The 13,368-nt window shown below is 38.9% G+C and overlaps 1 protein-coding gene across 2 annotated transcripts in view; it reads left to right on the top strand.

Moving 5' to 3' along the window:
* TLK1 (tousled like kinase 1) overlaps window positions 1-13,368 on the top strand; it is a 138,996-nt gene that overhangs the window by 93,231 nt on the left and 32,397 nt on the right. For both annotated transcript variants that reach the window (XM_008138579.3, XM_054723525.1), the window contains exon 12: window positions 6,171-6,237. In XM_008138579.3, the coding sequence (XP_008136801.1) occupies window positions 6,171-6,237 (67 nt within the window). The remainder of the gene's footprint in view (window positions 1-6,170; window positions 6,238-13,368) is intronic.

Raw genomic sequence — 13,368 nt, 5'->3', positions numbered from 1 at the left:
TAGAGGCCCGGTGCACGAAATTCGTGCACGGAGGGGGGTTGTCCCTCAGCCCAGCCTGTACCCTCTCCAATCGGGGACCCCGCAAGGGATGTCCGACTGCCCGTTTACGGGCAGTCGGACATCCCTCTCACAATCCAGGACTGCTGGCTCCCAACTGCTTGCCTGCCTGCCTTCGTGATTGCCCCTAACCGCTTCTGCCTGCCAGCCTGATCACCCCCTAACCACTCTGCTGCCAGCCTGTTTGCCCCCAACTTCCCTCCTCTGCTGGCCTGGTCACCCCTAACTGCCCTCTCCTGCAGGGTTGATCACCTCCAACTGCCCTCCCTTGCAGGCCTGGTCCCTCTCAACTGCCCTCCCTTGCAGGCCAGGTGCCTCCCAACTGCCCTCTCCTGCTGGCCATCTTGTGGTGGCGATCCTGTGTCCACATGGGGGCAGGATCTTTGACCACATGGGGGCAGCTATATTGTGTGTTGCAGTGATGATCAGTCTGCATAGTACTCTTTTATTAGATAGGATAGAGGCCTGGTACAGGGGTGGAGGCCAGCTGGTTTGCCCTGAAGGGTGTCCCTGATCAGGGTGGGGTACCCTTGGGGCGTGGGGTGGCCTGAGCGAGGGGCCTGTGGTGGTTTGCAGGCTGGCCACGCCCCCTGGCAATGCAAGCGGAGGCCCTGGTATCTGGAATTTATTTTCCTTCTACAATTGAAACTTTGTAGCCTTGAGCAGAGCCAAGCCTGGGGCTCCCTCCGAGGCCGGAAAGCCATTTGTGTTGGGGTTATAATTGAAACTTTGTTGCCTTAAGCGGGTGGGCCTGGCCAGGGTGTGTGGAAAGCTTTGCTTCCCCTGTTGCCAGTGGCAACCCTGGCCTGCTCTCTCAAGCTCCATTCTGCCGCCATTTGTTTGAATTTGTTTACCTTCTATAATTGAAACTTTGTAGCTTGAGTGGAGGCTTAGGCCTGCAACGGCTGGCAGAAAGCTTGGCTTCCTCTGTTACCTAGGAAACCTTGCTCTCTGTGGCTGTAGCCATCTTGGTTTGGGTTAATTTGCATGCTCGCTCTGATTGGATGGTGGGCGTGGTTTGTGGCGTGGCTTGTGGGTGTGTCGGAGGTATGGTCAATTTGCATATTTGTCTATTATTAGATTAGATATTTTATTGATTTCAAAGAGGAAGGGAGAGAGAGAGAACCATCAGTGATCAAAGAGAATCACTGATTGGCTGCCTCTTGCACGCCCCCTACTGGGGATCAAGCCCACAACCCTGGCTTGTGCCCTTGACCAGAATCAAACCCAGGACCCTTCAGTCTGCAGGCTGACGCTCTATCCACTGAGCTAAACGAGCTAGGGCTTAAATCAATTGAAAAAAATTCTCCAGTGAGGATTTTAAAAAAGGATTTTTCATGTTAAATACTGTATATTTTAAATTGTTTTGATTTTATCTATGTATTCATAAGAAATAAAGTGGTTATTTTGTAACTATAAAAGGTTCAAATCACTAGGAACATACAGTAATTCTAAATTTGTATGTACATAATATCATGGACTTAAGATAAATTAAAAATTGATAGTACTTGAAGAAGATATTGACAGATCCGCAGATCATAATGGGAGATTTCAACACACACATTTCTTAGTATAGAACATGTAGATAAAAATAAAATGATGCAAAACAACAAACATTATGGGTCTAGAAAATTTCAGTGGGATTAATAAACTTAACCTAATGGTCACATCCCCTAACCTCTGCAGAATATATGTTCTTTTTAAATGTGGACTTTTATAAAATCGCCCATGCTAGGTCACAAAGAAAGTCTCAGCAAATTTCAAAGTGTTGAAAGAGTTTGAATAAGATAAATTGTTTTGTCCTTATATGTTTGGTAGACTCATGGGTGAAACTTACAAGGATTAGAATGAAATAGAGTATGTACTGTGACAACAGTAGAATTCAGCTAAAAGTCAATAACAAAAAGGATTGCGGAAAAGTCTAAATGGAAATGAGAAAATATTTTTAGATGAATGGTAGTGAAAGTGCTACATAGCAAAATTTGTGAGATAAATCTGAAACAGTATCTACAGGGATATTTATATTTATAGCCTTGTATACACATATAGGAAAAAAAGAAAAACTAAAATTTTATATACTAAGCATCTATTTCAGGTAGGAAGTGAGTAGCAGAATTTGCCCAAGAAAGAAGAGGAGAAACATAATAACAGTAAGCAGACATATGATACAGAGAATCAATCCCATAAAAGGAATGTTTGTTAAAAAACAAAAAAACACTAATGAAATTTAAAAAGAGAGAAGATAACCATTATCATGAATGAAAAAAGGAATATTCTACAGTCTAAAGATATTTAAAGACAAACATATAAATGGGTTAAATTTGAAATGGATAAATTTCTAGAAAAAGACAACTTAAAATTGACATTAGGAGAAATAAAATTTAAATAGTTCTGTAACTATTAAAGACATTGAATCTGTAATTAAAATCATAGATCAAAGAAAACTCTGGGTACAGATGACTTTTAATATATGTAGCCTACTACCCATTTAAGGAAGAAATAGTGTCAGTATTTTAATAACATTTTTGAAGAACAGCTAAGGCAGAAATAATCTCAATTTATTTTATTAGCCCAACAAAATCTTGGTGTCAAAATCAACCAAGACTGCACAAGGAAGTAATGTTATAGGCTGATTTCACTTATAGAAGTAAATGCAAGCCCTGTCTGGTGTGGCTCAGTTGGTTGAATATTGTTCTGTGCACCAAAAGGTTACTGGTTTGATTCCTGGTCATTGTACATGTGCGTTCAGTCTCCAATATGAGGCTTGCAGGAGGCAGCTGATCCATGTTTCTCTCCCTCTTCATTCCTCTCTCTCTAAAATTTATTTTTTTTTAAAAAACTTTTTTTAAAAAAAAGCACTTTTGTCATTTAAAGAAAAGTAAATGCAAAAATATTAAATAATTAGCAACCTAAAATATATTAAAATGGTAAATCTATCAAGACCAAGTTGGATTTATTTTAGTAGGTATGCAAGGTTGGTTTAACATTAGGAATATCAATGTAATTTTCCACATAAAGAGAAAGATTATATTATCATCTTAACAGATGCCAAAATAAGAAACATTAGATAATATTCAGCGTTGATCTGTGATTAAAACTCTTAGCAAAAAATCAGTAGTTAGGTAACTTTCTTAATCTGCAGTATGTATTCATTTTTCTTTTTGGTTGCATCTCTACATGCTATGCTTTTGAGAATGTGACCCTCTATCTACTGTTTCGTCTTCCTGGCATCTTTCTTTTCCTTTTTAACCAAGTTCAGATGTTACCTCTGCTGTGCTTTTTTCCAGTTTCCTTCAGATAAAAATTTTTTCTTTGCTTTGTTTACTCATAGCTCTATTATCCAGGATAATCACCTTATTTTAGGGTCAGCTAATTAGCAACCATTAATTCCATTTAATCCTTTGCTATGTAAGGTAACATTCACAAGTTCCAAGGTTTGGCATTTAGCATCTTTGGGAAGCCATTATTCTGTCTACCATAGTATTCCCTCTGACCCAAGATTCACATCTTTCCCACATGAAAAATATATTCATCTATTCGTCCTATCCCAACAAACCCAAAAACCTCACCCACAATACAGCATCAACTCAACATCCAAAATCTCATTTATATCTCTTCTGCTCAAACAGTAGAAATCTCATTGTCTAAATCTGGTATGGGTGAGTCTCTGTGTATAATTCACCCAGAGACACAATTCCTCTTAATCTGTGAACCTCAAGAAACAGGCTTGTTTCAAAATACAGTGATGACGCCGAAACCGGTTTGGCTCAGTGGATAGGGCATGTACCTTGGTTTGCGGGCACATCCCCAGTAGCGGGTGTGCAAGAAGCAGCTGATCGATGTTTCTCTCTCATCGATGTTTCTAACTCTCCCTCTCTCTTCCTCTCTGTAAAAAATCAATAAAATATATTTTTTAAAAAAATACAGTGATGAGGACTGACATAGGATAACAGTTTCCAGCTCAAACAAAAAAATAAAGGAGTCATTGATCCCAAGCAGGTTCAAATCCATCAGACAAACTCAAACTGGATTTGGTTTCAAGGTCTGCTAATAATTATTTGTGGCTTGTGGCTCTGCCTTCTGGATCTGAAGTTTTGACAACAATTCTGAGTCTCCTATGAAGGTTATCATATATTTTTAGCTGAATAGCTTTATTTGCCTGCTTCTTATTTGTAGAATTTTGGGGATGTGACAGACTTTCATGTTATATTCTCTGTCCTTTTAAATCCAAACTGTTACTGTTTCTGCTGTATAAAGGTTCTTAAGAATCTTGTAGATCTATGTATAAAGTAATGATTCATTCGTTTAGACAAGAGGATCTTCCACAGTTCTTTTTTAAATAATCCTGTCACTATTTTTGGCTTCTGCTGAGAAGGCTGAGGGGATCTATGAGTCACACACACCACTCTTCATCTTGTTAAAGACTATGTGACTGAATATTCTGGCCTCTCTGGGATATTAGCAAAAGATTGTCCAGCTACACAATCTTTTCTTCTTATTCTTAATAGAAGCTTTTCTGACAGTGAACCTCAATTTTAGTGTAATTCACACTTTGGGTAGGATGAAAATTTCTTAAGCCATTAAGTCCTGATTCCTTATTTTTGAATATTTGTTCCCTTCATTTAGCTCTCATCTCACATATTAATAAAAACAGCAAGAAACAACTAGTCTATACCTTCAACACTGTTTTTTTTTTTTTTAATTTTATTGCATTTTGGGGGGTGACATTGGTTAATCCTAATATATAAAAACCCAGGTTCCGTAACAACCTACTGAAGGCTCATCCAAATACTGGAAGTCAGTCCTGCAGTCAGTGCTGGGTTGCCTGCGACCCAGCACTGACTGCTCAAGGGGCTGCAGATCAGGCCCGAAGAAAGAGGCAGGGTCTGATCTGCAGCCTCCGTGGCAGCTGTTGATCAGCCGTTGCCTCTCTCTTTCTCTCCGGGCCATTGGGGGCAGCTGATCAGGCCCAGAGATAGGCCCAGAGACGCTGACTGGCATAGAAACCGACCAATCAGAACCAAATCTGGGTGAACTGTGAGGAGCCAATGGCTGCCTAGGAGGTGGAGCTTTTGACGCTGACTGGCATAGAAACCGACCAATCAGAACCAAATTGGCCAGCAGGGGAGGGCCGTTGGGGGCAAGATCAGGCCAGCAGGGGAGGGCCGTTGGGGGCGAGATCAGGTTGGCAGGGGAGGGCTGTTGGGGGCGAGATCAGGCCAGCAGGGGAGAGCAGCTGAGGGTGATCAGGCAGGCAGAGGCGGTTAGGGGTGATAAGGCCTGGCAGGAGAGAGCAATTGTGGGTGAGATCAGGCTGGCAGGAGAGGGCAGTTGGGGACAAGATCAGGCCGGCAGGGAGGGCAGTTAGGGGTGATCAGGCAGGCAGGCAGAGAGGTAAGGGGCGATCAGGCAGGCAGGCAGAGGGGTTAGGGGCAATCAGGCAGGCAGACAGAGGCAGTTAGAGGCAATCAGGCAGGCAGGTAGGTGAGCGGTTAGGAGCCAGCGTTCCCAGATTGCGAGAGGGATGTCCGATTGGAAAGGGTGCAGGCTGGGCTGAGGGAATCCCCCCTCCGTGCACGAATTCCATGCACTGGGCCACTAGTGAAATTATATAGATTTCAGGGGTACAATTCTATAATACATCATCTGTGTGCTGTACTGTGTGTTCACCACCCCAAATCAGGTCTCCTTCCATCACCATTTATCCCCACTTTGCCTTCTTCTTCCTCCTCCCACCCCACTTTCCTTCTGGTATTCTCCATAGTGTTGTCTGTGTCTGTGAGTTGTTTTTTCCTTAATCCCTTCACCATTTTCACTGAGCCCCTCCCTGCCAAACCCTGCCCCTCTGACAGCTGTCAGTCTGTTCTGTATCTGTGTTTATATTTTGTTTTATTTACTTTGTTCATTAATTTCCACATATACATTAATTCATTGTTCTATCTGTAAGTATATATATTCTGAAGAATATTTTAAAGGACATTTGCCTTATATATTTTGGGTTGAAAGTTTTCAACATTTTGTTACTTCCATTGGATTAACTTTACATAGCTGGTTGTTAGTAAGAAATAATAAGTATTATTCTTAATATCTAGAATCAATTTTATTTTTGACAGGTTGACTTTGGCAGAATATCATGAACAGGAAGAAATTTTCAAACTTAGACTAGGACATCTCAAAAAGGTATGTGAAACATCTGTTGGATCTTGTTTGTTACCAGAGGTTGTGGAGAGTTGTGTTATACGTTTCTTATTAAAGAAATCAAATCGTAAGAAAGAAGAGAAAGTCTCTAAATTAAAAACTTTTAGACCAAAAAGAAAAAAAGAGTGGCATTACATTTGCTTGTTTATGTTGAGTATATTAAAATAATATTCCATTACCTTGTATCAACTTAAAAACATTGAGATGCTATTCCTGTGGTGAAGTAGTGATTCCTGGCCAGACTTCCAGTCTTTTTTTTTTCAGACTTCCAGTCTTAACATTACTTTATTTAAATACTATTTTACTTGTTTATAAGCTGACATGCTAATCACTTCATTGTTTTTACAGTTTATATTTTTGATTCAAACCATTTCCAAAAAAACATAATACAGTAAATTTCCCCCCTCAATTTTACTGACAGATGTAAAATTCTTTTTCTTTAACCCAGCTTTTTAAATTATGTTTTTGCTTGTCAGATTACTGAAATGTTTTTTTATCCTCACCCAAGGATATGTGTTTTGTTTTTTTGTTTTTCATTAATTTTAGAGACAGAAACATTGGTGTGAGAGAGAAACATCTATCGGTTGCCTCCCTTATGTGTCCCAACAGGTGATTGAACCCCCAACCTTTTGGTGTACGGGACAATGCTCCAGTTGTCTGAACCACCCTGCCAGGTCATAGATTACTGAAAGTTTTTTAATAGGCTAAATAATAGTTGAAATTGAATTGGTGAGCTAATTGAAGATAGTATCTCGGAAATCTTCTCCCTAGGATAGGGTGAAATAGGACAGAGAAACCCATTCTGGTAGCAGCTACTGTTAACGCTATGCTGTTTTGTTTTTGCAATTCCATCAACATGCTTCATACCCATGCCATTTAATTACAGGGAACAGAAAAAAGTTATAATAGGGTATGTGTCATGTTCTGATACGTTTTGCAGAAGTGGTACCTGCCTCCAGGCTCCAGGTCAGTGGGCAGTGACTATGAGGACATTAAATAAATAAATAAATAGATAGATAGATAGATAGATAGATAGATAGATAGATAGATAGATAGATAGATAGATAATAAGTAAGTAAAGTAAGTAAGTGTATATCTAGAAACTTTGCATTACTGTTCTTTTACTGTGCCATATATCTGTCTATGCTCCTGCTCAGAAAAGTCTCCACCTAAACTGCTTGAATAGTAAATTTATTCTGGGTGTTTTGTTTTGTTTTTAGTTCTTCATTCTTTTCTGTTGTAATTATTGACTGTTTCTCCTGCTTTTGGAGATACAGTAGACAACTTCAGTCTATTCTCTGTAACAAATGGAGTTGTAATGGGACTATAGAAGGAAGAGGGGATTTTGTAATATAGCATGAATATAAGTATTTGAGTGCTCACCTAAGCTTTTTTGATAATGAATTCATAGAGATCTGTGTGTGATGTCCCATATAAATATTTATCAATTATTTTCTGATCAGCCTTTCATGATAATGGGACAGTCTATATATATAAAAGCCTAAGCGACCATTTGACCGGTTGATGCACACCGACCACCAGGGGGTAGATGCTCAATGCAGGAGCTGCTGAGCTGCGGTGACTTGGCAGCTGCAGTTCTCGGGTGATGCACCTGGAACCAGAGAGGAGGGAGCCCGATTCCAGGGTGCATCACTCGAGAACTGCCCTCTTGCAATCCAGGACCCTTTGGGGGATGTTGGAGAGCCGGTTTGGCCCAATCCCTGAGGGACCCCACCAGTGCACAAATCCATGCACCGGGCCTCTAGCCCATTGGCTCCCCACTTCGGGTCTGGCTCCCCACTAGCCTCTAGCTCATTGCTGAGGTCGTGGGTCTGGCCCTTACAGAAACTTTTCGACTTGATTAGCTAAATGATGAGATGTGCAGGACCTACTGGCTGTGGCCCACACATCCGGCTTCCGCGCCGGCCCATCCACTTAATATCGATTTCCATTGGAGGCAGCGAATTTTCCCACTACCACTCTCGGCTGGGAAACCGGCCATGGCTTTCCTCATTTCAGTCAGACAGTAGTGCCAGCAGGCAACCTCTGGGGAGGGAAGGAGGCAAAGGAGCAGCTCAGGTGGGAAGAAAGAGGTTCCCACTGCCACAGGACTCTGGGTGGAAGGTCCTGGGCGGGAGCCTGACATTGAGCAGGGTCTGCCCTAGGCCGACTAGATTCCAGGCTAAGTAAATCCCGTTTGCTAAATAATTGCATTTTGCATCTAAATGTCTACAAATTGTCAGTTACCACCAAACTTAGCATAAAGTGAGATGAAAGAAGCGAGACAGATACAGAGAGAAAGTGACATAATATTGGGAGAAGAGAGGAGGGAGCCTGATTCTGGGGTGCATCACCCGAGAACTGCCCTCTTACAATCCAGGACCCTTCAGGGGATGTCAGAGAGCCGGTTTAGGCCCGATCCCCTCAGGCTAGGCCAAATGACCCCACCGGTGCACGAATCCATGCACCAGGCCTCTTGTAAATATATAAGTACTGGTTTAACTGGAGGGTTTTTCTTTTCACATATAATAGTAAACTTCAAATTACTCTTTCTAAAGATGAGATTTTACATCTTATTTTTTGAAAACCTAATCTATAAAATCTGAAATTATAAAACAGTTAAATTGGGAATCACTTATTTGTATTAGGAAAAATACTTCACTTTTTAAAAGGCTTCAGAAGAGGGTTTGGTTTTGGTTGATATTTAAAACTTTCCTAGTACTTTTAAAATATTCAGTTTCTTTGAAATACTTCTGTTTTCTAAAGCGAGGTAGGTATATGTAGATGTCTAGATATTACATAAACAGTTGTGAACTGTTACAGAATATTGCACCTTTTCATCTAACTTTTATGTTATTCTCTTTCCCATTGCTTGACTTCTCCATTTTTTTAACTTACTCATTCTTTTTAATAACTGTCCCCTGTATAATCTTTTTCCTGTTTTATTTTTTCAAATTTACTGAGCAGTTTTAAATTTCTAACTTTATCTTCTTCTTAACCAATTTACAACATTGCTTTTCTTTGACATCCATCCTGGGATATTTTGGAGGATTGAATGAACTAGTAATGCTGGAACATACTCTCATGTCTTGAATTCTCATTTTCTTCTGAGGGACTATTTTGGGTGAGAAAAATTGAATCCATTTTAAAGAAAGGTGCTAGTAGTACATAGATAGAAAGAACAAAATTGAATAGGTAGTGTCACCTTAGAACAAAAATAAAAATACCCTCCTTACCACTGGGTATTAATTTTTGAATTGTATAATTAAAAATAATAAGCATTAAGTTACATATTTTAAAAATAAGTTATCTGACATTCTAAACCACAGTTGAAAAATAAATAATTAAAATCGGTCATTCTGTTTTCTAAACAGAAGGTAAGAAGGTTTATTGTACACTTTTAACAGAGAACAAGTATGACTTAAGAAAAAATATGTTATCACTCTCTTATCAGCTTCCTGTGCTCCTGGGTTTATTAAGCTGACATCAACTGTACCTCAGCTTGTAACTATATAGCTTCTACCATAGGCTGGATCTGATCTGTGAATATTTGATGTCCATGTAACCCTATGGGAATTCACTTGTGGTGTGTCGGCTTAGAGTTTAGATTTGCAGCCCGGCATACTCTTGCATTAGCCAGGCTGAATCTTGCTTTCGCTCTCCCTTTAATAAACACTTAGAGTTAAAGCAAAATTATTGGGTTAAATTTGTTGGCACAGAAGGAGAAAACATCCTCCTTTGAGGGAGCTCATGCTATTTGGACATATGAGACTAGAAGGACTTTGTATTGAAATGAATAATTTATGATGTGCATTATATTTCATAAGTATAATAATTGAATAAGTAAGCAAATATGAAAATGTGTGTTTATCATTGAATGCGTCATAAAGTTCACATTCTGTGCTATTCTAGAGGTTTAGAAATATAAGTTCAAAGCTGTTAATGTGATAGAATAATGAATGAATGTGAAGCAGAAACCTCTAAAACTAAGTCTATGGCTAAAATAAGCAGGTATTTCTGGTTACCACCAAATAGTAAATTTAATCTTACTTATGGCATATTAGTTTTGTCTCCTGAGATTAGGAAAATCACTGTGCAGCATCACCTTGGTTTTAATATATCAAGAATTCTTTAATTTATTGTTACTTATTATCAGTTTATGAAATCATTGCTCTCTCACTGAGTGACTTATTTTCACACTGTGCCTGATACAGGCATGAATCAAGTTCTCATTTCAGGAAAATCACATAATATTACATTTTATGGACTTTGAAGTTTAACCATTCTAGAGTGACCATTAATGTTAACTTTTTGAATGCCAAGATATGTATATGCTTTGTCTAAATTAATATCACTAGTAACCAGCAAAGCTTACTTTTTCTCTTGAACCTTTCTCACTCCTATTTCAGTAGCAATACACAAAGGCTTTCTTCCTACATTCTTTTTGTTGTAGAGGACAGCAAGTTGATTCTTTGTATTCAGAAGAATTAATTCTCTTGTAGCTTTCTTCCCATCTCGGAGTAGTGGGAATGTTTGCTTTTTTTTTCCTTCCAGAAACATGCTATTTCATTTTCATCGCAGATCTTTATCTGAGAGTAGTTAAGTTTTTCACAAACACATATACTCTCTTTCTCCCACATATTACTTTCCTTGGGTATTAGAGATTGTTATATCAGCTAGAATGTTTTATTATTAGTTGATATATTTTACTTTTCACTCAATTTATTTTTAACAGAAAACACAATATTTTAAAAAGTGTACATATTCTAACATAATTTTACCTTTTATATAGTTTAAGGATATAACAGAAAAAAACTGATCTAATAAAATATATGGAGACCACACAAATTATTTCTAAAACTTTTTTTTTGTTAGTCCTCATCCGAGGATATTTTTCCCACTGATTTCTAGAGAGAGTAGAAGGGAGAAGGGGCGGGGGGGGGGGGGGGAAGGGAGAGAAACATCGGTGTGAAAAAGACATATTGATTGGTTGCCGCCCACATGCCCTGAGCTCGCCCTGACTGGCCAAAATGAACCTGCAACCCAGGCATGTACCTTTGACCCTTACCTTTAACCAGGAATTGAGGGAGACTCTGGGGCTCGTTCTGAGCTCTAACCACTGAGAACACTGGCCAAGACATTCCTTAAACATTTTTTAAAAACAACTTTTGTGCTACTAGTAATTATTTACACATTTTTCCAGTTACCACTTAATAAAAGCTTATAGTTATAACGACAGTAATTTCCTATCTTTCAAAAGTTGTTCCTTTGAGGAAAAGCTGCTTAACTATCCTTTTTATGCCACATTTGGAACCTGTGGATTTAAGGAAACTAACAAACCATATACCAGTTAGCTTTTATGGTTGATTCTGTCTTAATTCCAGTCTTTGATAAATTCTAGTTATAGTAAGGCAATTTGTCTTTGTGATTTGAAGAGTTCTGCTAGGTTGTTATTTGTCTATTTCAAAACATTATTCTGGAATTCAAGAAACTACGTGGGTGTGCTTTCCAAGGATTGTTATTTTTTATCCCTAAAAATCCATCTTCCTTATAATAGATGCTCTAAAAGTTACCAATCATAATACCCCAAAATGATAAGAATTTTGAAAGTTATTAGGGACAATAACTATGTCTTGCCACTGCTATTTATTCAAATTTGTGATGTGAACAGCATGTGGATATGTGTTGCTCTTTATTTTTTAGTTTTGTCGATCATCTAGATTCTAAACATTGATTAGTTGGAGAGAATGCATGTAGAAGATTTGACATCTCAGAATGCAATATTGAATAGTGTCATAGGGATTGGCTTTAGTGTATGAGAGAGAGAGAGAGGAGAATGGGAGAGATTTGTAAGCCCTGAATATAAATGCCAGAAGTTTTTTTGGAAAAACATAACCAATTTGTAATTGAAACAGGATTAGTCAAGAATCATCAGCACCAACACAGATGTGTCTTTGCAGATCGAAGGAATCAGATAAACAATTTGCAATCATCTCAATCTCTACTAAAACAAAAATCGCATCCAACATGCCACCTGACACCATTTCTTTCTCTCTCTCTCTCTCCTTTGCTCCTTGTGATGTGGCATTCATCTCTCCTTGTGCCTTCGTTCTGAAGAGATAACAGTATAGCATCAACTCTGCCACTGAAATCCTGTTCTCTGACCGATACTGGCACCTGCAAAGAGCAACAACCAGTGACAGGCAGCAGCAGCATCAGTATTCTATCTTCCATGATGAAATCTTTACAGGTCAAGAACAAGCACACCACTTTTCTCACTCCTTCACAGTGGACCACGCAACTAGTTGAAATGGAAGACAATGGATTTGTCTACAAGCCTTTTGAGCAGTGGAGAATACAGGGCATTGATTTTAGGTGAAATGACCCCCAAGTATTCTTTAAGTTTGATATCTCCTTTGGTCTTCCTTTCTAGAATACCATTGTCATCTGACTTATTCTTTGTGGTCATACCTTTGTATGACCACAAAGAATAAGTTTGCACATGTGAGATTTCTGGTCACTTTAGGTTTGAATAAGTATACGAAAATAATGAACAATAATATAATGCTAGAGGGGTTCATCTGTACAACTTTATATTCATGACCATGACTAGAAGAAATCTTTTGGGAATTCTTCTGTCAGTTAAAGCCACAACCACATTGTACGTTATGTTTCTCTAGAACATAACACAAGATGCTATTGTGTAGGCAGAGTTTTCAGTGCAAATATAAAACATGCACTTTACTAGGAAAGGCATGGTGAAGCCCATGGAGAATGTTACGGGGGTCCTGACTTCTTGGCATGCGTGGGCAAGAGAAGTACCAAGAAGAGTGTTGGCAGTTCTAAACTTTGTTCTTACTACTACTACTTCCCATTTAAAAATGAGTATTCTGTAAAAAAGGACTCCCAAGAGAACGTGGAACTAGCTGTAGGTAGGAAAACTCCCAGTATTTATATTCTCCCTCCTACTGTCATTAGAGACCTGCAAACATATTCCTGGCTCAGTGTTTCTTAATTTGGTAGTAGATGTTCTGTTACCAAAGTAAAACCATGGTGTTCAGTGTTAATTTATCTAGTTGTGTAGGCAATGGAAATTTGGAAAGAATCTTAAAA

The sequence above is a fragment of the Eptesicus fuscus genome, chromosome 11 (genome assembly GCF_027574615.1).
Source record: "Eptesicus fuscus isolate TK198812 chromosome 11, DD_ASM_mEF_20220401, whole genome shotgun sequence".
Classification (NCBI taxonomy): domain Eukaryota; kingdom Metazoa; phylum Chordata; class Mammalia; order Chiroptera; family Vespertilionidae; genus Eptesicus; species Eptesicus fuscus.
This window is presented reverse-complemented; position numbering and strand designations above follow the sequence as displayed.